General features: G+C 38.1%; 1 protein-coding gene across 13 annotated transcripts in view; it reads right to left on the bottom strand.

The window, feature by feature from the left end:
- ZRANB3 (zinc finger RANBP2-type containing 3) overlaps nt 1–27859 on the bottom strand; it is a 290081-nt gene that overhangs the window by 77485 nt on the left and 184737 nt on the right. For all 13 annotated transcript variants that reach the window (XM_074399747.1, XM_074399752.1, XM_074399748.1 and 10 more), the window contains 2 exons: nt 26546–26717; nt 24675–24791 (listed from right to left, as the gene is read on the bottom strand). In XM_074399747.1, the coding sequence (XP_074255848.1) occupies nt 24675–24791; nt 26546–26717 (289 nt within the window). The remainder of the gene's footprint in view (nt 1–24674; nt 24792–26545; nt 26718–27859) is intronic.

Genomic DNA, 27859 nt, shown 5'->3' with positions numbered 1-27859 from the left:
GAGACGGGGTTTCACCATGTTGACCAGGATGGTCTCGATCTCTCGACCTTGTGATCCACCCACCTCGGCCTCCCAAAGTGCTGGGATTACAGGCTTGAGCCACCGCGCCCGGCTGTCACTTTTAATAAAGCAAGAAAATGGCTTAAAAATGAGTAAATATGAACTTTTAGCTGCATTGTTCTCTAGGTAGCCTAAGGAAGTAGAAGCCCACATGCAAGGAAAATGTGAAAGAAGAGGGACAAAAAGGGGAAAACCTGAGCAGTTAAATGAGAACAAGACAAAAACTAGAAGAATTAGAAAACAACACGATGGATTTCAATGGAAAGGAGTAGTCAAGTAGGCGATGGCCAAGAAGGAGTTGGCAGTTTTGTTTAGAAGATGATTTTCAAAAAAGTTTCTATAGAAGACTAAATAGAATATAGTTAAGAAGAAAACGGAAGGCAAAAAAAAAAAAAAAAAAAAAGAGACGAAGAGCCTGTTTTTTTAAAGGGAAGACTGAAAAGAGTAAGAAATCAGGGACTGAAGCTTAAGGGTTAAGGAAAGTTTTGTTTTTTTTTTGTTTTTTTTTTTTTAAAGACAGGGTTTCACCATGTTGGTCAGGCTGGTCTTGAACTCCTGACCTCAGGTGATCTGCCCGCTTTGGCCTCCAAAGTGCTTGGATTACAGGCGTGAGCCACCACACCCAGCCAGGAAAGCTTTTTTTTGTTGCTGTTTTTCTTTTTAACTTAAGAAACTTAGGTAGACTGTAAATAGGCAGGTGAAATACACAGATTAAGAGAAATGGAAATGAGGTAGATTTACAAATACAGAGATTAAGAGAAATGGAAATGAGGTCACTTAGCTTATCTCTGGGATGGAGAGGGTTCCAGAAGAGGCTGTAGTGATGGGATAAAGACAACAGTAGTGAGGTCTGAGAGAAAAGGGGGACATATAGAACAACTGTGAGGCAGAAGGAAGAAAATTAAGAAAGTTCAGATTAACAGGTAACTTGAGGTCAAGTTACTTAGTAAGAGTGAAAAATCAGTTTGGTATGAATTAAACAGGAATTAAAGAGGATAGCATGAATTAAGTGTAAAATATGAACATACGTATCTTTTAACTTTTAAAAACTGGTTATTTAGAAATTTTGGAGAAAGATATACCAGGCTGACCACATTTAGCTTCTGCTCCTTCTCAGTGCTATGTTTAAAAGATAGTGAAGTGCATGGGGACAAAGAGAATTGGAGAAAAGTCAATAGCAACAAAACTTTGGAAGCTAAGAAGTAGATAATGTCTGATAACTGATAAACCAATATGACAGATCCTAACTAGAGATGGAAAGTGGAGAAGCACTTGGCTTATGCTGCAGTTATCTAAAAAGTCTCAGAAAATAACACAACTGAAATGGGGACAGGAGTGTGGCTAGAATAGGAGGGCCTGCTGAAAGAATGTTTAAGTAGTTGATTATGTACAATACTGCTATTTACCTTCTCTCTACCTATTCCAACAATAGGTAACTACCATAACCATTCTGGTAGAAAACTACAGACTTGGCCAGGCGCAGAGGCTCATCCCCGTAAATCCAGCACTAAGGGATGCTGATGAGGCAGGTGGATCATGAGGTTAGGAGATTGAGACCATCCTGGCTAACACAGTGAAACTCCATCTCCGCTAAAAATATAAAAAATTAACCAGCCATGGTGGCACGCACCTGTTGTCCCAGCTACTTGGGAGGCTGAGGCAGGAGAACCACTTGAACCCAGGAGGCGGAGGTTGCAGTGGCACTGCACTCCAACCTGGGTGACAGAGTGAGACTCCATTAAAAAAAAAAAAAAAAAACAGACTTATTCTCTGGAGAGGATAAAATAGAGGGTATTTAAATGGAGGAATCCTATACTGATGATAGGTATATCCTACAAAACTCATGGGGATTACATGAAAGTTACAAAATAAATGCTGAGATCTTCCCCTCTCTCTCAGCCTTTTTACCCCATACTTCCCAAAACAGAAAAACAGGCTTATGTCATTCAGGAAAGAGAGCAGAATCATACAAATTCTTTTCTAAGGAATCTGACCAGCCAAGAGAAAAAATTGAAGATATGGCTATCAGGGGTTTCCCAATTGGGAAATTTCCATTTCCCAATGGGATTTCCCATCCCATTCAGATCACCATTTATTGAAGGCCACAGTCTATAAATCGTGTACATCCATAGAGATTCCAGTCAGTGTTTAGTGTCTTTCTTATAAATATAAGCAACCAACCAAAGATCAACAGACATTTGTAGAAAGCCACACGTATGAACAGATCAAATATACAGAGCTAAGAAAACTGGAATAGATTGCATTTGTAAAACAAGATCAGTATGCTATAAAAATATATTTATATATATATATATATATATATATATACGATATATAAAAATATTCTTTATATATGTATAAAGAAGAGAAGAAAGTAATCTCAGAAATCAAGAAAATATAGTAGAAATTGATAACTGGTTATGAAGCTAAGGAAATCTCCCAGAAAGTACATAGAAAATAACAAAGAAAATACAAAATATAGGCTAGATGTCATCGCAGCTCACGCCTGTAATTCCAGCACTTTGGGAGGCCGACTGGTGCAATCTTGGCTCACTGCAACCTCCACCTCCCAGGTTCAAGCTGTTCTCCTGCCTCAGCCTCCCGAGTAGCTGGAATTACAGGCATGTGCCACCATGTCCGGTTAATTTTTTGCATTTTTAGTAGAGACGGGGTTTCACCATGTTAGTCAGGCTGGTCTCGATATCCTGACTTTGTGATCTGCCCACCACAGCCTTCCAGAGTGTTGAGATTACAAGCATAAGCCACCGCGCCCAGCCAAAAAGATTTCACACAATCAAAATAGAATAACAATTCTGAATTGTATTGGATTTCCCAATACTAATACTAGAAATAAGAGAAAATTATTTCCTCAAATTTTATACCCAGCTAATTAAAAATCAGGTAGAACAAAGATATTTTCAAATATGCAAGGAACACAAATAATTTGCTTCCAATGTACCCTTTCTTGGGAGACTACTGGAGAAAATGCTCCAGCAAAACAAGGAAGTAAACAAAGAAAGAAAATTATATAAAGGAAAGAGGTGAAAATCTCCAGGATTAGAGCTCTGCAGCAGGCCTAAAGAGTAACAGCTCAGACTGGCTTTTATCAGAAGGAACCAGGGGAAATGTCTTTAACAAGATGAGATTTATACAATGCTTACTGTTTAAAGATACTGGAAGGAGATTAAATAACTAGGGGAAACTTTGAGGATGGATTAGTGATAACTACATAGAAAACTAATAAAAGAAGAAAAACCTTTATAATTATTAATGCCAAAGAAAATAAAATGAGTTGTGGAAGAAAAACATATCCATAGCATACTACATTTTACCTGTCAATGTTGTAAATGTGGTTCTAATAATAAAGATGGTGAATACTGATTAAGCCAAAATTAGTAATAAATTGCTATAAAATCAGTAAAACTATGACTAGCACTTTCATAGAAGGTTAGAAATAACAGAAAGATATGTGTGTGAAAGTCAGGCAATGGAAGACAGGGCTGAAATTTTACCTCCCATATTATGACAGCTAAAATAACAAAGCAAACAGAAATACAAAGTAAGCAGCAATATAAGTATGGTGTTGAGGGATCTGGAGTAAATACTAAAAAAAAAAAAAAAAAAAAAAAATCAGCTCAAAGAAAAGAAGGTTTTTGCCTTTGGGAAAAAAGGTTGGGGACTCTTATTTTTTGGGATGGCTATCTCTGGTCATTAAACTATAATACTATGTAGCTTTGGTAATAATAAAAAAATTATAAAGGAAGCATTTCAAAACTGAAAAATACCTACTTAAAATTCATCCATATGACTGTAAAGTCAAAAGACAAATTCAGCAAACTACATTTTGCATGTCTAAGTTTTCTAAACAATAGAAATTCATCATACAATGAGAGTAGAGGCTGTTAAGAACTTTAGCCCTGGATTTCAGTGCCTCAGAAAGTGGAAATGAAGTACTGTCAAAACAAGGAGCTATAAATTCCGGATATGCTGTCATGGCAACTGAACCACTTTAATAAAGTGCATGTTTGCCTAAAGAGCTATATTTACTGTGATAAGCCTTTTAAAATGTACATGTCAATTTGGAGTACTTTTAAGGTACATTCATTACTATCCAATTCAGACTTACAAAAACTATATAATTGCTAAACCTCTAGTCTCAGATGGATTCCCCCTCCTCTTCACAAGTGAGCAATTTTTGTCAGAGCCTCCTCCACTCATATCAACTGCTTCCATCACAACCAGAGCTGCTGATGCCAAAGCTCAAGCTCCCCTTTTCCCACTCCTTTCCACTAGTGCTTCAAAAAGATTTACGGTTACTAACATTATTGTAAAGTTCAATTACATAACTAGCTAAGTAGGCTCTTAGGACTAACATAGCAACTTAACCATCATTTGTGATATTGCTTTTCAGGGGAAAATGTGTTTGGAATACCAAAAACATCAAAAGTAACAAATGAACTTTTAGGATTTTCTTAGGTTCTTCAGTTAGGGATTACACAGATTTTCATTTTAAAATGTACTATGCATGTATTTTAACTATCTTGATTTTATTCTAATAAAAACTATCACTGCATTGTCAGATTTTAAACGGTCTAAACAGAAATTTGCTTCCAAACTATCTCAAGTACATAGTATGTAGAATGGCAGGTCCTCATAATAATCAGCAGCTTGGTTATGCCAGTTCAGGTTTCACAGAAGTTGCAGAAAATGCATGTGTTCAAAACTCTATTTTATTTTACTAGAATTGATCTGTTAGTAATGAGCCTGTTAGTCAAAGGTCTAATGTAAGTAATTAATGAAGACTATATATCTTATTTAAAGAAATATAGCAATGAAGAGAATATCCTTTTTTTTTTGTAATCAGCAAAGAAGTACACATTATACTTTCTGAAGTAAAAGCAATTAAAGGAAAACCTATATTGCACTAAAGACCTGACAAAAGTTACTTGATTTCAAATTGCTGGCTTTTAATAAAATAATAATAATTTTAAAAATGAAAGACAAAAACATTAAATCTGAGGTATGACAAAGACTCTCCTTTGACCTAACTTTAGTTAGGCTCTGCTGAGCCCCCTTCTCAACTAAGCCTTCATTGAACATTGGCCTTCTGTGTTCACTCTGTCCTTGCCATGTCTGCATAGCCTAGTCTTTTTTTAAATTTATTTTTTAATTTTTTGAGAGGGAGTCTCATTCTGTTGCCCAGGCTGGAGGGCAGTGGCATGATCTTGGCTGACTGCAACCTCTGCCTCCTGGTTTCAAGCGATTCTCCTGCCTCAGCCTCACAGGTAGGTAGGATTATAGGCATGCGCCACCACGCCTGGCTGATTTTGTATTTTTAGTAGAGATGGGGTTTCACCGTGTTGGCCAGGCTGGTCTCAAACTCCTGACCTCAAGTGATCTGCCTGCCTTGGCCTCCCAAAGTGCTGGGATTACAGGCGTGAGCCACAGCGCCTGGCAGAGCCCAGTCTTACTTAGTAAGAATCCTGCTAAGTCATTTCAGTGAAAATCCCCCAACTCTTGATAATGGATCTAGTTCCTCATTCCGCACCTTTGATGTATAAGCCCTTGACCTGTCTTTAGCAAGAATCCTCTTATCCTTGATGTCTCCTCTTAGTAATTTTCCATTCATCAACTCTCTCAACCTACTCCCTGGCTATAAATCTCCACTGTCCTTGTATTTTGAATTGAGCTCAACCTTTCTCCTCTACTGCAAAAGAGTTGACCTGTACTGTAATAGTCTTGAGTAGTCTTCCCTACTGTTTTACCAAATAAGAATCCTCTTTCCTTTAACAGCCGTAACTTGTAGCTAAGAGTGTGAGCATAAAGGAACCTTCCTTTTAAATCTTCAAGTCCTCAGAACTCAACGAAATGACAGTTTGTTCGGTTATCTCATGTCCTTTTAAGCTCTTTTTTTAAGCTCTTTTAATGCCTCCTTAATTAGTCTTGGTCTAATTGGTCTTAGTCTTGTGATTGGTCTAGGTAAACCTGGCAATTTCATTTCCTCTGTGAATGATTCTGACTAATATGACATCTGAGGAGTCTGCTGGGGGTTTCAAAAAAATCCTCACTGACAAAGGCACTTTTAGGAATGCTTTTCCTTGCTTTGCGTGTTATAGGCTGCACTTGATATCTGATATCCTGGAAGGCAACAGTTATCTTGGGGCAATAATAGGAGCTGCAGAGGGCAAGCAGTGAACTGGGTTAGACAACAAAATGATAAAAGGACCTAGGTTCTCTCTCTTTTAGCAAAAATAGCGTCACTGGAATATAATTCACATACCATAAAATTCACTCTTTTAAAGTGTACAATTCAATGGCTTTTTGTACATTTGCAGAGTTCTATATCATCACAACAATCAATGTTAGGACCTTTTCATTACCCTAAATAGAATTCTTTCAACTTTCAGCTGTCACACCACGGTTCCCCATCATTTCAGCTCCAGGTAAACACTAATCAACTTTCTGTCTCTATGAATTTAACTCTTTTAGACATTTCATATAAATTGAATCAAATAATACATGTTTCCTGAGACAGCTTCTTTAACTTAGCATAATGGTTTTCAATCCATGTTGTAACGTACTTCAGTACTTCATTTCTTTTTAATGTCAAATAATATTCCATTGTATGAATATATATGCATTTTATTTATCCATTCATCAGTTGATACACTATTATTTTTATTCATTTATCTAACTCACTGTTCCTTATTAACTTTATTTTGTGATAGCTGATTTACCTTTTATCCTTTAAAATTATCTTAAATAAGCAAAGGCAAGTACCAAAGTAAAGGAGACTATGCATTGTTTATTTACTACCTGACTAGCTTCTGTAGCCCACCACAAAAGGAAGGCTAGACATTGTCTTCCAGTATTCCTTCCCCTTTTGCCAATAGTTTTTAATTTAGAAACTCTTTCATCAACCTGAAAAAGTATTTTCAAATCTGTTAGTAAACATTTTCAAATCTGGTAGAAGACAGCCTTCAGGAGAAGATTGGCAGTTTCCATTCCATAATGTCAAGGCTTTGAATATTTTTACAGAGCTTCATGCCTAAATTTTCCAAAAGAAAACAATAGTTTCACTTCAAAAGATGGTTCCAGTAAACTATCAAAAGTATTATTTTCCACCAGGTACGGTGGCTCACACCTGTAATCCCAGCACTTTGGGAGGCCAAGGCAGGCGGATCACGAGGTCAGGAGATTGGGACCATCCTGGCCAACACTGTGAAACCCCATCTCTACTAAAAATACAAAAAAATTAGCTGGGCATGATGGTGCACACCTGTAGTTCCAGCTACTTGGGAGGCTGACGCAGGAGAATTGCTTTAACCCAGGAGGTACAGAATGCAGTGAGCTGAGATCGCGCCACTGCACTACAGCCTGGGTGACAGTACGAGACTCTGTCTCAAAAATAAAAAGTATTATTTTCTTATCTCAAAGAAAGTTTTATTTCCTTATAAATATATCTGCAAATACAAATCTAAAACCTCTAATGTATTTATCTTTTGACACTGGTGGAGTTCCCCAAGCAGTGCACTGGAAAGTAGATGGGATATAATACCCCGTGAAGAGGACAATTCCAGTTTTATATCTTAACCAACCCAATTTTACACAAAAATCTGGGATCCTAAATCTCCCATAAGCTTTTCAGAACAAGTTATAATAAAGCAATCATTATCAATCAATCAATTTGGCAAGGATAGATGAGAGAGAGCATTCCCATGAATGACATAATTCCATTTATCCAAAATTTACCCAAAGTTTGACAAAGCAAAGCCAATAGCATGATGAACTTCAAAAATGTTATTTTCATGGAAGTTTGATCATAAAAGTCACTGATCAAAACAGCTAATCTAGGCTGGGCACAGCGACACATGTCTATAATCCCAGCACTTTGGAAGCCTGAGGCAGGAGGACTGCTCAAGCCCAGGAGTTTAAGACCAGCCTCGGCAGTACAGTGGGAGCCTGTCTACAAACATTTTAAAAATTAGCTGGGTATGGTGGCATGTGTGTCTATAGTCCCAGCTACTTGGGAGGCTGACTCAGAGGGATTGCTTGAGCCTGGAAAGATGAAGCTGCAGGGAGCTGTGACTGTGCCACTGCACTCCGGCCTGGGTGACAGCGTGAAGCCCTGTCTCAAACAAAATAGCTAATTTAATTCTTTTAAAACTGAATTCAATTTTTAAAAACCTTCTTGATTTATTTCTAAACTCCATCCACTAGTCATGTCAATAAGATAATCAACTTTGTCCTACTAAAGTACAGAATAAACCTTATTTGGTGAGGTTTATTTATTCATTCATGAATAAACTTTATTTGGATGTTAAAAATCAAAATACACAGAATTTATGGACTTTAAAGTCTGTATCTTCTCCATGCCTACCCAGGGATGTTGAAAATTCACCAACAGGGAGCCAGGCATAATGGCTCATGCCTGTAGTCCCAGCTACTCAGGAAGCTGTGGTGGGAGGATTGCTTGAGGCCAGAAGTTAGAGAATGCCATCATCACACCACTATACTCCAGCCTGGACAACAGAGGAAGACCCTGACCCTTAAAAAAATCACTAATAGAAAAATAAGTAACACATTAATCCATGGTTATTAACAAGTATTATATCTATTTAGCTATCCTGGTAGAATGATGGCTGAGCACATGAACTCTGGAGACAGTCAGTCTGGGTTTGAATCCTGGCTCCAATATTTACAAAGTGAGAGAAATTGAGCAAGTAATTTAATCTCTGTGCTTTAGTTTTCTCACTATAAAAGAAGAGAAAAGTAACTACACTGCATAGGGTTGTGGTGAAAATTAAATAGGTTAGTCCATGAAATCTGCCTGGATTAATGCTTGGCACATAGTAAAGATTATAAAAGTGTTAGCTCTTACTAGCCTATTTCTCCAGCAAATTGCAAAAACAATTTTAACCTCTCCTCTTCCACTTGCTTCAAAATCACAGCCTATGACTCCTGGTTCGCAAACCATCCCTTGCCCAAAGAAAATAGAATCAACACCTGAGAATTCTGCTACCTTTGCTTACTTTTTTTACTCATCCTCACTTCCTTTCCTTTTGTAACAAGAGAGGTTATTTCTTCTTTTTCTATGGTAAACTCCTCTATTTGTGATTCCAACCTACCAATTCTCGCCACCTCAAAAATTTTACAACACTCCTTCTCAAGTGGACAATTCCTTCCTTAATAAAGCCTTCCCCCACACCACATTTCCATATAGCTAATATACACTTTCCTCCTCTAAAATAGTAACATCATTATTTTATGTGCATTTTATTGATTATTGCTATTTCCTGCTAATGTTGAAGAGGCAGAGCGTTCCCAATTCAGAACCAGAGATCCTTCTGAAACTACAGAACTGGCACAACCAGAAGCACTCTTCAGTCTCATATCTTCCCAGTCCCTGTGCAGCAGAGAATACTTGCAGTGGCCTCATTATACCTCACCGCATCTTATAAATAGGATTCCACCTGTGCTAAGCTGCTAAGGCAATAAAGAGGAAACACACTTTGTGCATAATGGAAACATGTTTAAAGTAATTTGCCTTCTGGAAAGTTGTTAAGGCACTAAGGAATGCTGCCATCCCTCCAGTGACAAGAAATTTTAAATTATGGGTTGGCTTAAATCCTTTTCATAGAAAAATAACTGGCATTTCTCCTAAAATGGTTTCTTCTAAAAATGAGGCATTGTTGTGATGTACCCATTGTAATGTACCTGTATTGAGAGACGGCTAAACCATATGTAACACATAAATCTGTTTTTTTTTTCTAGGAGAATATTATGCTGATGCCAAACCTGAAGAATCTGTTCATTTTCATCCACTGTATTCTCAACATATATTCCAAAGCAACAAAAATAATGATATGGAAGAAGAAAAGTAATTCTAATTATCTCCGATTCTCCACTAACTGACTTTGTACTGGTAACATTGATTATTTTTTGTTTCATTCCTTTGTTTACTACTTATCATTATTTTGAAATGTTCCATTGTTTTATTTTTATTTTAATAGGCTTTTGGGAGAATAGGTGGTGTTTAGTTACATGGATAAGTTCTTCAGGTTTGATTTCTGAGATTTTGGTGCACCCATCACCTGGGCAGTGTACACTACAACCAATGTGTGGTCTTTAATCCTTTACACCCTCCTTAGCCTTCCCCCAAGTCCCATCGTATCTATCATTCTTATGCCATTGCATTTTCTTTCTTTCTTTCTTTCTTTTTTTTTGAGATGGAGTCTTGCTTTGTCACCCAGGCTGGAATGCAGTAGCACAATCTCGGTTCACTGCAACCTCCACATCCTGCATTCAGGGAATTCTCCTGCCTCAGCCTCCCAAGTAGCTGGGACTACAGGTGCACACCACTACACCGGCTAATTTTTGTATTTTTTGTAGAGATGGGGTTTCACCGTGTTGGCGACGCTGGTCTCAAACTCCTGGACTCAACTGATCCGCCTACTGTGACTTCCCAAAGTGCTGGGATTATAGGTATGAGCCACCATGTCTGGCCTTACCTTCGCATTTTCATAGCTTAGATCCCACTTATGAGAACATGTGATGTTTGGTTTTCCAATCCTGAGTTACCTCATTAATGGTTTCCAACTTCACCCTGGTTGCTGCAAATGCCATTATTTTGTTCCTTTTGTTTGAGACATAGTCTTGCACTGTCACCTGGGCTGGAGCGCAGTGAAATAATCTCTGCTCACTGCAACCTCTGCCTCCTGGCTTCAAACAGTTTTCCTGCCTTAGCCTCCCAAGTAGCTGTGATTACAGGTGTGTGCCACCATGCCCAATTCATTTTTCTATATTTAGTAAAGACGGAGTTTCACCATGTTGGCCAGGCTGGTCTTGAATTCCTGACCTCAGGTGATCCACCCGCTTTGGCCTCCCAAAGTGCTGGGATTACAAACATGGGCCACCGTGCCCAGCCTATTTTGTTCCCTTTTGTGGCTAAGTAGTATTCCATGCCACATTTTCTTTATCCACTCTTCAGTTGATGAACATCTAGGCTGTTTCTGTATTTTTGCAATCGTAAATTGTACTGCTGTAAACATGCGTGTGCAAGTGTCTTTTTCATATAATGACTTATTTTCCTGTGGGTAGACACCCAGTAGTGGGATTGCTGGATCAAATGGTAGTTCTACTTTTAGTTCTTTAAGGAATCTCCATACTGTTTATATTAATTGACACTCCCTCAGCAGTGTAAAAGTTTTCCCTTTTTACCACATCAATGCCAATGTCTATTATTTTTTTATTTTTAAATTATAGCCATTCTTGCAGGAACAAGGTAGTATCACATTGTGGCTTTAGTTTGCATTTCCCTGGTAATTAGTGATGATGAGCATTTTTTTCACGTTTGTTGGCCATTTGCATATCTTCTTTTGAGAACTGTCAATTCACGTCCTTAGCCCAAGTTTTGATGGGATTAATTATTTTTTTTATTGCTGACTTGTTTGAGTTCCTTATAGATTCTGGCTATTAGTCCTTTGTTGGAGGCATAGTTTGTGATGATTTCCTTCTACGCTGTGTGTTATCTGTTTACTCAGGCGACTTCTTCCTTTTGCTCTGTAGAAGCTTTTAAGTTTAATTAAGTCCCAGCTATTTATCTTTGTTTTTTGTTGCATTTACTTTTGGGTTCTTGGTTATGAACTCTTTGCCTAAGCCAATGTCTACAAAGGTTTTTCCAATGTTATCTTCTAGAAATTTTATGGTTTCAGGTCACATAAAGAATTTGACCCATCTTGAGTTGATTTATGTATAAGGTGAGAGACTAGGATCCAGTTTCATTCTTCTGCATGTGGCTTGCCAATTATTCCAGCACCATTTGCTAAATTAGGGTGTTCTTTCCCCATTTTACTTCTGTTTGCTTTGTGGAAGATCAGTTGGCTCTAAGAATTTGGCTTTGTTTCTGAGTTCTTTATTCTGTTCCATTAGTATATGTGCCCATTTTTATACAAGTACCATGCTGTTTTGGTGACTATAACTTTATAGGATAGCTCAAAGTCGGGTAATGTGATGCCTCCGGATTTGTTCTTTTTGCTTAGTCTTACTTTGGCTATGAGGTCTCTTTTTTGGTTCCAAATGAATTTTAGGATTGTTTTTCTAGTTCTGTGAAGAACGATGGCATTTTGATGGGAATTGCATTGAATTTGTAGACTGCTTTTGGCAGTATGGTTATTTTCACAATATTGATTCTACCCATTCACGAGCACGGAATGTATTGATATGTTTCCATTTGTTTGTGCCATCTGTGATTTCCTTCGTAGTGTTTTGTAGTTTTCCTTGCAGAGGTGTTTCAGGTTCTTGGTTAGGTAAGTTTTTTTTTTTTTTCTTCCATGTTCCTTCTTTTGGAAAAGGCTTTTTTTTTAAAGATGGGGTTTCACCATGATGGCCAGGCTGGTCTTGAAATCCTGACCTCAGGTGATCCACTCACCTCAGCCTCCAAAAGTGCTAGGATTATAGGCGTGAGCCACCGTGCCCAGCGGAAAAGGCTTTTTTCTTTTTTGTTTGTTTTTACAGCTATTGTAAAAGGGCTTGAGTTCTTGATTTGATTCTGGGCTTGGTCACAGTGTATAGCAGAGCAGTGCTACTTTCTTTTTCTTTCTTTCTTTTTTTTTTTTTTGAGACAGAGTTTCCCTCTTGTTACCGAGGCTGGAGTGCAATGGCGTGATCTTGGCTCACCGCAACCTCCGCCTCCTAGGTTCAGGCAATTCTCCTGCCTCAGCCTCCTGAGTAGCTGGGATTACAGGCATGCGCCACCATGCCCAGCTAATTTTTTGTATTTTTAGTAGAGACGGGGTTTCACCATGTTGGCCAGGATGGTCTCGATCTCTTGACCTCGTGATCCCCCTGCCTTGGCCTCCCAAAGTGTTGGGATTACAGGCTTGAGCCACCGCGCCTGGCCATAAAATAATTTTTTAATAGGAGAAAGATTTGTGCCTAGAGCATCCCAAAGTGCTGGGATTATAGGTGTGAGCCACCGTGCCTGGCCCAGCAGTGCTACTGATTTGTGTACATTGATTTTGTATTCAGAAACTTTGCTAAATTCATTTATCATATCTAGGAGCTTCTGGTTGAGTCTTGCTGGGTATACAATCATATTGTCAGTGAACTACGACAGTTTTACTGCCTCTTTACCTACGTGGATGCTCTTAATTTCTTTCTCTTGTCTGACTGCTCTGGCTAGGACTTTCAGAACTATGCTGAATAGAAGTGGTGACAGTGGGCATTCCTGCCTTGTTCCAGTTCTCAGGGGGAATGATTTCAACTTTTCCCCATTTAGTATAAGGTTGGCTGTGGGTCTGTCATATATGGCTTTTATTACCTTAAAATATGTACCCTCTATGCTGATTTTGCTGAGGGTTTTAATCAGAAAACGATGCTAGGTTTCGTCAAATGCTTTTTCTGCATCTACTAAGACGATCATGTAATTTTTGTTTTTAATTCTCCTTATGTGGTGTATCACATTTACTGACTTGTGTATGTTAAAGCATCCCAGCAGACCTGATATGAAATCCACTTGATCATGGTAGATTATATTTTTGATATACAGTTGGATTTGGTTAGCTAGTATTTTGTTGAGGATTTTTCCATCTGTGTTCATTGGAAATATTGGTCTGTAGTTTTCTTTTCTTGTTATGCCCTTCTCTGGTTTTGGTGTTAGGATATTACTGCCTTCATAGAATGATTTAGGGAGGATTCCCACTTAATCTTTTGGAATAGTTACAATAGGATTGGTATCAATTCTTCTTTGAATATCTGAAATAATTCAGCTGTGAATCCATTTGGTCCTGAACATCTTTTTGCTGGCAATTTAAAAATTATCATTTCAATCTTGCTGCTTATTATTGGTCTTTCAGAGTCTCTTATTTCTTCCTGGTTTCATCTAGGAGAGTTGTATATTTCCACAAATTTATCCATGTCCTCTAGGTTTTCTAGTTTGTGTACCTAAAGGTGTTACCAGCAGCTTTGAATGATCTTTTGTATTTCTGTGGTATCGGTTGTAGTATCTCCTGTTTCATTTCTTTTTTTTTTTTTTTTGAGACGGAGTTTCACTCTTGTTACCCAGGCTGGAGTGCAATGGCGCAATCTCGGCTCACCGCAACCTCCACGTCCTGGGTTGAGGCAATTCTCCTGCCTCAGCCTCCCGAGTAGCTGGGATTACAGGCACGCGCCACCATGCCCAGCTAATTTTTTGTATTTTTAGTAGAGACGAGGTTTCATCATGTTGACCAGGATGGTCTCGATCTCTCGACCTCGTGATCCACCCGCCTCGGCCTCCCAAAGTGCTGGGATTACAGGCTTGAGCCACCGCGCCCGGCCTCCTGTTTCATTTCTAATTGAGCCTACTTGGACCTTCTCTGTTTCCTTGGTTAGCCTTGCTAATGGTCAATCAATTTTGTTTATATTTTCGAAGAACCTGTTTTTTGCTTCATTTATCTTTTGTATTTGTTTGTGTGTATTGTTTCCATTTCATTTACTTCTGCTTTGATTTTTGTTACTTCTTTTCTTCTGCTGGGTTTGGGTGTGGTTTGTTCTTGTTTCTCTAGTTTCTTGAGGTGTGACCTTAGATTGTCTATTAGTGCTCTTTCAGAGTTTTTGATGCAGGCATTTAATACTATGAGCTTTCCTCTTAGCACTGTTTTTGCTGTATCCCAGAGTTTTTGATAGGCTATGTCACTATTATTATTCAGTTCAAAGAATTTGTAAATTTCCATCTTGATTTTATAGTTGACCCAGTGATCACTGAGGAACAGACTATTTAATTTCCGCGTATCTGCATGGTTTTGAGGTTCCTTTTGGAGTTGATTTCTTTCTTTTTTTTGAGATGGAGTTTGACTCTGTCAGCTAGGCTGGAGTGCAGTGGCAGGATCTCGGCTCTCTGCAACCTCTGCCTTCCTGGTCAAGAGATCGAGAACATCCTGGCCAACATGGTGAAATCCTGTCTCTATTGAAAATACAAAAATTAGCTGGGTGTGGTGGTACGTGCCTGTTGCCCCAGCTACAGGAGAGGCTGAAGCATGATAATTGCTTGAATCCAGGAGGCAGAGCGTGCAGTGAGCCAAGATTGTACCACTGCACTCCAGCCTGGGTGACAGAGTGAAACTCTGTCTCAACAACAATGATGAAAACAAAATATTATGTAAGTGGGTATTTACCTTTCTCTGGTACCTCCTTGAGTAGCTTAATAACTGACCTCTGAATTCTTTTTCTGGCACTTCAGATTTCTTGTTTGGGATCCACTGCTGGTGAGCTAGTATGATCTTTTGGGGATGTTAAAGAACCTTGCTTTATCATATTACCAGAATTGTTTTACTGGTTCCTTCTCATTTGAGTAGACCATGACAGAGGAAAGATCTGGGGATCAAGGACTGCTGTTCATCTTCTTTTGTCCCACAACCCTGTGATCCCTTTATGTGGTGCTCACCCCTTTCCCTAGGGATGGGGCTTCCTGAGAGCTGGACTGTAGTGATTGTTACTGCTCTTATGGGTCTTGCCACCCAGCAGAGCTACTGGCCTCTGGGCTGGTACTGGGAACTGTCTGCAAAGACTCCTGTGATGTGATCCATCTTCAGGCCTCTCAGCTGTGCATACCATCAACTGCTCTGGAAAAGGTGGTAGGGGAGTGAAAAGGACTCTGTGATGGTCCTTGGTTGTGGTTTTGTTTAGTGCACTGGTTTTCTTGAATGCTGATTGTGTTAGCAGTCAAGTTGTCACATGGACAGACTCAGGACCTCTGGTTATCCAGGATGTTAAAGGCAGTGTTATTAGCTGTTGTTTCCTCCTTTCTTGGAGCAGGGTTGTTCTGAATTGCTGTAACGGCTTGAGTTGGTTGGCCTCCAGCCAGGAGGAGTCACTTTCAAGAGAACAGCCGTTTCAGCAGTATAAGGGGCATACAAGCTTGTTCTAAAGTTGCCTGGATAAGTATTCCAGTTTCTCAGGTGATAGGCAGGACTACAGAGATTCTAAGAGATTATATCTTTTATCTTCTGTTACCAGGGTGGGTAGAGAAGACCACCATGGGATCAGGGTTAGTTGTGTCCAAACTCAGATTCCTTGGGCTTAGATGGCTGCAGCCACTGTGGGAGATGTGAGTATGGTTCTCATGCTAATGGAGTTATGTTCTCAGGAAAATTATGGCTGTCTCTGCTGTGTCATACAGGTTGCCAGGGACGTGGGGGAAAGCTGACAGTGACAGGCCTCATCCAGCTGCCAGACAGCCAGCAAGGCCAGTCTCAATCCCACTGTGCTCTACCAATAGCACTGAGATTACATCCAGGCAGCTCTTGCCCCAGGCTAGAAGCCTCCCTGGCTCTGCCTACAACTGCTTCTGTGCTTGTATCTGTACTTTTCATTCTCCTTGCACACTACCCCTCTTCCCAGGTTTCTGCCCAAGAATATTTGCACTCGGTCAAAATTATTACAAAGTTCAGCTGGAAGTTTCTTTCTCTTTGTGGCCCTTTCCCAATTCTATTGGCAGCCCTCCCTATCATCATTTTTTACTATTTATCATTGCCATTATTTGTTTTCATTAAGAACTATCTGAAAAAGAAACCTTGATAACCTAATAACACCAAGGAGATACCAAACATACTTAAAATATACTCTGTTCTTTTAAGAAATAGAAGTACTTCCAAAGGGAGACTAGCATAAATATTTATACAGCACATAAATAATACCTGCCAATATTATAATTTTGTAGCATAGTACTATACATATTAAAATGTATTATCAATATGACCTAATTTGCAGATATGACCTAATTTGAAGCGCTGTACCGTTTTCCTGTCTGCCTACAACAGTATGTAGGATATGAGGCAAAAAAAAGATTATAGCAGAGAAAGAAATCTTTTATCCTGAAGATGTATAAAATTCAGATAGATGGAGACCCATTTGTCTGGAAGGCTTTAGGCATATAACTCTGCCTAGAGCAAAGGAAGAGGAAAGATGACCCCCAGAGGTCCTTTCTGGGCCCAGTGCCTAGAAATTCTCTAATCACAATTAGTGAATAGTGTTAAAAAAAAGAATAGGGAAAGTATTCATTTCCTCAGTTTGTCAAGAACAAGATTTCGTACTTCATACATTTATGTATTTATTATAGAATTATAGCCTTTTAAAAATTAAACACCACAAATAATGAGGAATTCATTTTACTGTAAGTAATAATTAAGTATATGCCCTTAAAATAGCATATCCTATAAATAGCTGCATATTTACACAAATCCTATTTATTGAAAATTCATTATTTTCTTTAAATTTTTCCTTATTATCAAGATATTAAAAATAAAACATCGTCAGATAGTTTTAAATTATCTTCAAATTTCTCAACAGAACTATTCAAATGATTCAATAAAAATAAAAGTATTTCTAAAATGATGCCACAGAATACAAAGAAAATTTCTACTATCTAACAGCTTTCACCTTGTTGTGTTTGGCACAGATCATGCTTAATAAGTGTCTGGGCACAAAATGTATCTCCTATTTTTTCAGTTTTAATGAATGGCACAAATATCAATCTAGTTGACCAAGCAAGAAATCTAGATTTGACCTTTTCCCTCACTTCCACACTCAGGCAATCACCAGTGTCTACTGATCGCACTGCCTTAATATCTCTTGAATTATTCCTTTTCCTGTTAAGATATGATACAGCCACTGCCTTGGTATAGATCACCAGCACTGTTCATTTAGATTCCCAGTGAGACATCCAAAATGGATTCTCTCCCTATTAGTTATTGCTTCCAATACATTCTTCATACAGCTACAGTTATTCATCTAGAGCCCAAATCTGATGATTTTACTCCAATCCACTGTAACTGACTGCTAAAAACACTTAGAATAAATTATAAACTGTGACTGACATAATGTAGTTACAGCTCTCAGTGACCTCCAGCCTAGTCTCGGTCAGAATTCCTCTTCTTTTTGAGACAGTATCTTGCTCTGTCATCCAGGCTAGAATGCAGTGGCACAATCACGACTCACTGCAGCCTTGACCCCTGGGCTCAAGTGATCCTTCCGGCTCAGCCTCTCAAGTAGCTAGGACTACAGGAACGTGCCACCATGCCCAACTAATACGTTTAATTTGTTTTTTTTTTTGAGACAGAGTTTCACTTTTGTCGCCTAGGCTGGAGTGCAGTGGTACCATTTCGACTCACTGCAACCTCTGTCTCCTGGGATCAAGTAATTCTCCTGCCTCAGCCGCCTGAGTAGCTGGGATTATATCCATATACCACCATGCCTAGCTAATATTTATATTTTTAGTAGAGATGGAGTTTTACCACACCGGCCAGGCTAATCTTGAATTCCTGACCTCAAGTAATCCGCTCACCTTGGCCTCCCAAAGTGTTGGCACTACAGGCATCAGCCACCATACCTAGCTAATTTTTCTGTTTTTTATTAGAGACGGGGTTTCATCATGTTGGCCAGGCTGGTCCTGAACTCCTGGCCTCAAGTAATCCTCCTACCTCAACCTCTCAAACTGCTGGCATTACGGGTGTGAGCCACTGTGCCTGGCCAAATATTATAATTGATGAATTTTATTTTATTTATTTTTAAATTTTTGAGACAGCATCTCACTCATTCTGTTGTCCAGGCTGGAGTGCAGTGGCATGATCACAGTTCACTGCAACTTCTGTCTCCTGGGTTCAAGCGATTCTCCCAACTCGGCCTCCTGAATAGTGGGACCACAGACATATGCCACCACACTCAGCTAATTTTTGCATTTTTAGTAGAGATGGGGTTTTACCATGTTGCCCAGGCTAGTCTCAAATTCCTGGGCTTGAGCAATCTGCCTCAGCCTCCCAAAGTGCTGGGATTACAGGTGTGAGCTACCACACCCAGCCAGATTTTTTATGATTATATTTTATCTTCACTATTGGTTTATAAACTGACCGAAGAAATTTTGTTTATCTCTGATACTGTGTTTTCTATTTCTAGCATTTCCATTTTACTCTTATAATTTTCATACTATTTCTAAAATTCTCCATCTTTTCAAACATGTTGTTTATCTTTTCTATTTGATTCTGTAACATATTGTTCATAGCTATTTTAAATCCCTTGTCTACAATCTGGGTCATTTCTGCATTTGGCATTATCAGTTGCTTTATCTCTTGGCAATGGTTTTGTTTTTTTTTTAACGTCTTTTTTGTCATTTTGCAATTTCTATTGAATGCTACGAGTTGTGTGTAGAAGAACAGTCCATACTGAGGAAATGATAGTTACATTCGGAATTGGGCATGCTTCTTCCTTTGAGGGGATAGTATGGTGGGGGAAGGGACTGAGTAAATGTAGTCAGCCCTGAGTTGTGTTTAGGTTCTCTTGTTACATTTACCTTTGGAGCACCTCGAACCTCAAATTCCCCCAGCAATGGGATACTTCTAACTTGTAATACTGTGTGTCAAAGGTTTTGCTAAGTATCCCTGCTACACTCTCAGCTTTCAGCAGTCCTGCATGCCCGTATTATAGAGGGGTGTGTCTCTGTCTCCCAGTGGTAGACTGATCTTAAAGGTCTCTCAGTGTAAGTTCATAGTGGGGGTTGGGGAACCTTTTGAGTCTCCTGGTACCAACTCAGCATTAAGACAAACTTTTTGCTGCAGCTGAGCCTTGAGGGTGCAACTTTTTTGGTGTACCTGCCCCCACCACTAACGAAACTATGTCTTGTAACTGCAGGTGGTACTAGAGAGGTCCCTGCCTCTCCCTTGGCAGTTACAGATCTCTGCCTTCTAGCAGTGCAGGGTCCTGAGTCCAGTAGGGCTTCCTGCTCACTCCCCATGGGTAGGCAGCATTTGTCCCTATCCCACCACCAGAAGCAGTCCATCAGGGACTAGGCTTTGAGGATGGAGGAGGGGGTACTCTGTCATTTCTACAATGGCTTAAGGCTTTTTTTTAGTAAAAGAAAGGGTACTGAAAATAGTTCTGAGCTTGAGCTAATGGATATGCTCTCAGGACTCCTAGTTAACACCTGGTAGATGCCAGTGGAAATAAAGCTTGTGAGTGAGTATAAACTCCCCTGTGGCAGGACTCCTTTTTATTGTGAACTAACTTTCTTTTTTAAAATTTTGTTTCTGAAAAATTTTTGTTCTTTTTTTTTGTTTTGTCCTTTTCTTTGTTTTTTACAGAATAGAGACGAGGTCTTCCTCTGTTACCAGCCTGATCTCGAACTCCTAAGTTCAAGGGACTGTCCCACCTCAGCTTCCCAAAGTGCCAGGATTACAGATGTAAGCCACTACACTCGGGTGAATATTCATAAAAGCCTAGTTCTTTCAGTTAGAGTAGTGTTAGAACTTTAGCTATTTTCTTCATATCCATTTTTATAATAGCTACCTCTTCCTTTCCTTCTCTGCCAAAGGAAAAAAATGTTCATATGTTCCATTTCTTCTCTCAACAAACTGAAAAAAGAAGAAATTTTCCCTTACATAAGAAAAGTCACCTAAGAAAAACTTAGCAATAATATCACATTTAATGGTGAAAGACTAAATAAATGCCATCCCTCTAAGATTGGCTACAAGGTAAGGCTGTGCAGTCCTATCATTTCTATCCAAAATTGTACTAGTGTTTCTTCAACATAATAGGCAACATAAATAAATAAAAGGAATATAGATTACAGGGAATAAATAAAAGTGTCTTTATGTGCAGACAAAAAGATTTTCTATCTTCTAGAATTAACCAAAAATCCACAAGAACTAATAAAAGGTGTTCAGCAAGGTCACAGAATAAAAGGTTAATATATGAAAATCTATAATAAATCTATACTTATCAATGGAAACTTGGAAATTTACATTTTAAAAAATAGCATTTACAGGAACATAAAAGGTCATAAAATACCTATGGATGTACCTAATAAAATGTGTTCAAGAAACTAGAGAACATTGTGGAGATAAATTAAAGGTGAAAATACTCTTTTCGGGGACCAGAAGACTAAATATTATTCAGAAGTAAATTCTTCCAAAGTAATCAACAGATCTAACACAATTCCAACAAAATTGTACACTTAAAATGCTGATTCTAAAATTCATATGAAAAAGCAGAGGACCTACATAAGACAAAACAATATGGAAAAGGAATAAAGCACAGTAAACACTATATAATTTCAAAAACTTTTTTTTTTTTTTTGAGATGCGGTCTCACTGTGTTGACCAGGCTGGAGTGCAGTGTCGCGATCTCGGCTCAGTGCAAACTCCACCTCCTGAGTTCAAGCGATTCTCCTGTCTCAGCCTTCAAAGAAGCTGGGATTACAGGCATGTGCCAGTATGCCCAGCTAATTTTGTATTTTTAGTAGAGATGGCATTTTGCCATGTTGGCCAGGCTTATCTCAAACTCCTGACCTCAAGCAATCCACCTGCCTCGGCTTGCCAAAGTACTGGGATTACAGGTGTGAGCCACTGCACCCAGCCTTCAAGACTTATTATAAAGCTACAGTAATCAAGCCATTGTAGTATAAGGATGATTAATAGACCAATGAAAGAGAATAGAGTTCAGAAACAGACCTACATATATACTGCCAATTGATTTTTGATGAAGGTGCCAAGGAAATGTAAGGAGGGCCAAATAATCTTTCGTGTTTCAATGAATGTTGGAACAGCTGAAAATCCATATGTAAAATGACAAACCAAACAAAATTTTAAAAATCAGAGCCTCTACCTTTCCTTTGTAGCATATAAAAAATTAATTAAAAATAGTTTATAGACCTATATATACAGTCATGAATCACTTAGCTACAAGGTATGTTCTCAGAAATGCATTGTTAAGAAATTTTGTCACTGTGAGAACATCACAGAGTGTACTTACACAAACCTAGATGGTATATATATTTTTATTTATATATATATTTTCCATATGAAAAACCAAAGGACCTAGCACCATTACTGAATACCAATTATTTCTCCTACTTGATCTGCAATGCAATGTCAAGTGCCATTTATTGTTTCCATATATGCTCCATTATAATCTTGAAACCAATGTTGTATATGTGGTGTTTTGTTGACTGAAATTTGATTAAGTAGCACATGACTGATAACCTAAAGCTATGGCACTTTTAGAAGAAAATATAAGAGAATATCTTTGTGAACTTAAGATTAGGCAAAAATTTCTTAGAAATCAAAATACAAAAAAAAAAAAAGGAAAAAATTAATATACTAGACTGTTTTCGAATTTAAAACTTCTGTTCACCAAAAGACAATGTTAATAAAATAGAAATGGAATCCCTAGTCTTGGAGGACATATTTGTAAGATATATATATTATATATCTTATTTCCAAAATAAATAAAGTTATTACCTCACATAAATATGGACTCAGCATGAACAGATATTTCACAAAAGAAAATGAATAGCCAAACATGTTCAACACCATTAGTCATTGGGAAGAGACAAATTAAAAACACAATGAGATGCCACTACATATCCACAAGTATGGCTAAAATTAAAAAGATGGCAATACCTAGTGCTGACAAAGATATCAAATGGAACTCTCATACAATGCCAGTAGAAATGTAAAATATTAGAGTTACTTTTAAAAACAATTTGGCAGTTTTTCATACAGTTAAATCTACACTTTTCTTATGACTCAGCAGTTCCGCTTCCCGGTATTTGCTCAAGGAAAATGAAAATATATGACTATATAAAGGCCTGTATATGGATGATTATATTACTTTTGCTTATAATAGTCTAAAATGGAAATATTCAAAATATCCATTAATTGGTGAAGGAATAAAAAAAAAAAAAAACAACACAAAACAAAACCAAGTTAAGAGGCCAGGTAAAGTAACTCACAACTGTAATCCCAGTACTTTGGGAGGCTGAGGCAAAAGGATCCCTAAGAGCCCAGGTGTTCAGAACTGCAGTGAGCTGCGATTGTGCCACTGCACTCTAGCCTAGGTGACAGAGCAAGACCCTGTCTCTCAAAAAAAAAAAATGTTTTTAAGTTTTGTTCCCATACATTGGAGGATGTAAGGTAAGCAATAAAAAGAAAAAAATAACATGTACAACAACTTGAATCAATCTCAAAAGCTTTATACTAAGTGAAAGAAGCCAGACAAAAAGCTACATGCTGCTCTTCCACTTCTGTGACATTCTGGAAAGTGTAAAACGACAGTGACAGAAAGCAGATCGGTGATTGCCAAGGTATAGAGATGGGTGAAGGGGAAATGCTACAAAGGGACATGAGGGAACTTTTTGGCATGACGGAAAATATCTGTATCTTCATGGCAGCGGTGGTTACCTAACTACACGCATTTGTCAAGCCTCATCCAATCACTATCTTCTATTCTATTCTATTCTATTCTATTCTACTCTACTCTACTCTACTCTACTCTACTCCTCTACTCTACTCTACTCTACTCTACTCTACTCTACTCTACTCTACTCTATTCTAGAAACAGAGTCTTGCTCTGTTGCAAAGCTGGAGTAGAGTGGCACGATCATAGCTCACTCTAGCCCTGATCTGCTGAGTTAAGGGATCCTCCCTCCTCGGCTTCTCAAGTAACTAGGACTACAGGCACACTACCACCTCTGTCCCAACCATACATTTTAAAAGGTAAGTTTCATTTCATGTAAATATACCTCAGTAATCCTCAACTTAAAAAATTATGTTATAAAAAAGTCTCAGAATTAAGCGGGGTGACACTCCTCAGTATTTACAGGTTTACTATGGTGGCAAAAACAACAACTACCACAAATATATGATCAGTTTACTTGACAGTTACACTAAGACTTAAATTCTAAAATCCTATATTTTTCACTTTTAGACAAACAGAATGTGAGCACAATTACCTCTGTAGGGTACTGAACACAGACTATCAATGGAAGATGACTGACAAATAAAAAAAGATTATTTGCAGTAATAATGTTGTAAAACCATGGGAATACTAATAATAAAGATAAATGTAGGCCAGGTGCAGTGGCTCACACCTGTAATCCCAGCAATTTGGGAGGCCGAGACGGGGGGATCACTTGAGGTTAGGAGTTCAAGACCAGCCTGGCCAAGATGGTGGAACCTGTCTCTATTAAAAGTATTTTTAAAAAGTTTTCCAGGTGTGGAGGCATGTGTCTGTAATCCCAGCTACTTGGGAGGCTGAGGCAGGAGAATTGCTTGAACCCAGGAGGCGGAGGTTGCAGTGAGCTGAGATTGAGCCACTGCATTCCAGCCTGCGTGACAGAGCAAGACTCTGTTTAAAAAAAAAAAAAGATGAATATATATATGTAAGTCCTTTAAATGAGAAAGTATAAAGTATATTATTTTCTTTCATCAAAATATACCTGTATATTGGAACAGATGAATATGTGGTTAGATATAGCATTACTGGTTACTTTGAATAGTCTGAATTTTTCCATAATAATTAAACAGAATGGGCATGGTGGCATACGCCTGCAGTCCCAGCTACCTGAGAGGCTAAGGCAGGAAAATCACTTGAACCCGGGAGGCGGAGTTTGCAGTAAGCCGAGATCATGCCAGTGCACTCCAGCCAGGGTGACAAAGTGAGACTCCTGACTCAAAAAAAAAAAAAGAGTTGAACAATGGCAAAGAAATTTTGCAAATACATAAATAACCTGCTTAATTAAAAACAGTAACATATATTGAATAATTTGTATGAAGACAAATACATGATGACGCAGCAAAGAGTACCTTGGCAATAGCAGTTTGTTTAAACATGCGAGTTATCAACCCCATGACTGTCTCCATGCCCCTTGAATTTGGAGTTCTCATTAATTTTTTCCACTCTTCAAAGCTGGTATTCAATTCCTATGTGGGAAAAAATAACATTGTTTAGGAATATAACACAACAAACAGAACAAATTAATGCAATCATGAATCATGTCCTACTTTTTTTCCTTTTCTCTATAGAAAGATATAAAAAGAAAATTCCCAAAGATTCCAACATGTTCATTTAAAAACATCAATTCAGAGGTAGGTCAGTCACATTTTCATGCCAATTATAGAAACCAGTGATAAGCTGTGAATGAAAACAAAGCCTTTTGCTAACAGCATAAATCAAACAATTATAACTTTTTAAGAAGATACATTCTATAAAGCAAACATAAGAACCATAAGAAATCAGACTAGTAAAAATGTATATGGCAGCTAAGTACTTTATAAAAAGATACGGTTTGATTTAAAGATGGGGAATATTAAATAAAATTAAGTAAAAATATAATATAATCATACGTTGATTCCATTTTATTTTTCTTTTGAATGCTAAAATAATAGATAAGAAAATCAGAGGCCGGCATGGTGGCTCATGTCTGTAATCCCAGCATTTTGGGAGGCCCAGGCCAGCAGATCATGAGGTCTGGAGTTCGAGATCAGTCTGACCAACATAGTGAAATCCCATCTCTACTAAAAATAAAAAAAATTAGCTGGGTGTGGTAGGGTGCGCTTATATGCCAGCCACTGGGGAGGCTGAGGCAGGAAAATCATGTGAACCCGGGAGGCAAAGGTTGCAGTGAGCTGAGATTGTGCCACTGCACTCCAGCCCGGGCAACAGTGCGAGACTTCATCTCAAAAAAAAAAAAAAAAAAATCAGATTGTTCTTATTTTAGAAGTAACATATTGCTCAATGTTTACAAAATGCTTACTTTAAGTTTTCAGGATAACAATGAAAAACTCTATTAATAAAGTTATTTTAAGATTTGCAGAAATTTCAGAGAATATAAAGCATTGGATTTCCCAAAAGTAAACATGGATAAGAATTAGGTAAGGATTAGCAAATTGGTTTTCTGATATACTGAATTTCATGTCTTACAACATGATCACAGAGTTTTAGAATTTCAAGAATAGGGCTGCATGAAGTTATTCTAGAAGACAGCTATTCATACTTTAAAAAGAAATTCTAGAGCGAGAAACATAATTTCCCTTGCTAATTATTGGGTTTCACACCTTACAGATACTTAGAATTCTCTTTTTTTTTTTTTTTTTCAGATGGAGTCTCGCTCCCACTCTGTCACCGGGCTGGAATGCAATGGCATGATCTCGGCTCATTGCAACCTCTGCCTCCTGGGTTAAAGTGATTCTCCTGCCTCAGCATCCTGAGTCGCTGGGATTACAGGTGTGCACCACCATGCCCAACTACTTTTTGTATTTCTAGTAGAGATGAGGTTTCACTATGTTGGCCAGGCTGTTCTCAAACTCCTTACCTCAGGTGATCCACCTGCCTCGGCCTCCCAAAGTGTTGGGATTACAGGTGTGAGCTACCTCGCTAGGCTGATATTTACAATTCTTAATACTACATCTCTGTTGCAACTGAAGTACTTTTTTCAGCAAAAAGTACTTTAAAAAAAAAATCACTAGGTTACCATATCTTTTTACGTATTTGATGAATAAAACTGAAATCTTCCTACTTTTTTGCTGAAATACAAAACCAATTTGTAGGCTCTATTAATTAAATCCATTTTAGGAAAGCAAACCTTTCCTTCTGTGAAATATGAAATACCCGCAATCTGTAATAGTATAATCAAAATTATTTAAAGTAAGACTTTCAATCAAGCAAGGGTTCTCACCTTGGCTGCTGCTGATGGAAGATCAAATGGAATACGCTGTCTGATTTTAGGGGGCAGCTGGGTTAAAACTTCAGTCTTTAATCTTCTAATCATTATGTCACTTAATAGCTGATGAAGTTCCTGAAGATTTGATGCCCCTCTACAATCCCACTGAGGTCTTTTACCAAAATATCTGTTAATACGAAGACAAAACATGTAGCAAAATTGAATGCTGTAGTTAAGAAAACAGTTTATCCAATGTGTGCTTCCTTTTAATAATAAGGAGCCAAGACTGTATTCATTGTTCTTTCTGAATGAACATTAGTTTCAAAAGCTCAGCTGAAAAATAGTAATGAGTAAGATTTGACACTACTCTCAATTAGAGAAGATGTTAGTATCTAAACATACTGTTTACACTGAGTTAATGCAAGGCTGTGATGAACTTGAATTGTACTAGGTCACTGTTTGTAAATCGGGCTGTTACTGGCATTTTGGGTGGGCTCACATATGGCAGTATGTTTTAGCAGATCTAGCTGTAAAGCAGGCATGAACTGCCAATGCATCAGCCAGTCATTATGATAACCAAAAACACCTAGAACATCTCCTATTCGGTCTAGGAGGAGACGCTACCTCCAATAGAGGTGTTAAAAAGCATAGCAGATTGATTACAAGGTGGTCTTTTTTTCCTTTGAAACCACTTCTTCCTTTCCAACCCTTTGCTGGATCGACAGCAAAGGGATAAAATAAGAGGACACAAAACTACTATGAAAGAGAGAATGAAAGAGGAGACATCAGAGGATAAGCGATTTAAAGAAATATTTAGACGGCATGATGCAGACAAGTGGTAACTGACTTGGCGAAAGAAAGCGATAACTTAAACTGCTTGTAAAAGACAAGTTATTCTCTAGACCTCTGAGGAAATTAGAAGCTCAAAGCACCAAGTACTGTGAAAAAATGTTGAGAGAAGGGTTGAAATCTAGTGAACTTACACATTAGGACAACTTACTGAAATCAATTGAACTTACACATTAGGGCAACAGATCCAGTAACATTTCCCTATCAATGTGACAACCAAAATACTACCCCATAAAATTCCCAATCATCTCCCAGGGGTACATACTACCCACTATTGAAAACAGTTGTTAGAGAATAATTTACAAAGAAAAAATTCCTGTTAGATTGGATTAAGATTACTAGTATTAATAATTTAAGTAACTATTCATTCCTTTTACTGGATAAAAAAATACTGGGTGGATTTTAGCGTGAATAGATGTGAATTTGAGAAACGTGGAAGTCGTTAACATTAGCTTTTTAAAAAATAACTATTAAACATAA

Source organism: Saimiri boliviensis, chromosome 5 (genome assembly GCF_048565385.1).
Source record: "Saimiri boliviensis isolate mSaiBol1 chromosome 5, mSaiBol1.pri, whole genome shotgun sequence".
Classification (NCBI taxonomy): domain Eukaryota; kingdom Metazoa; phylum Chordata; class Mammalia; order Primates; family Cebidae; genus Saimiri; species Saimiri boliviensis.
The sequence above is the reverse complement of the archived record's forward strand: the minus strand, read 5'-3'. Positions and strand labels throughout refer to the sequence as shown.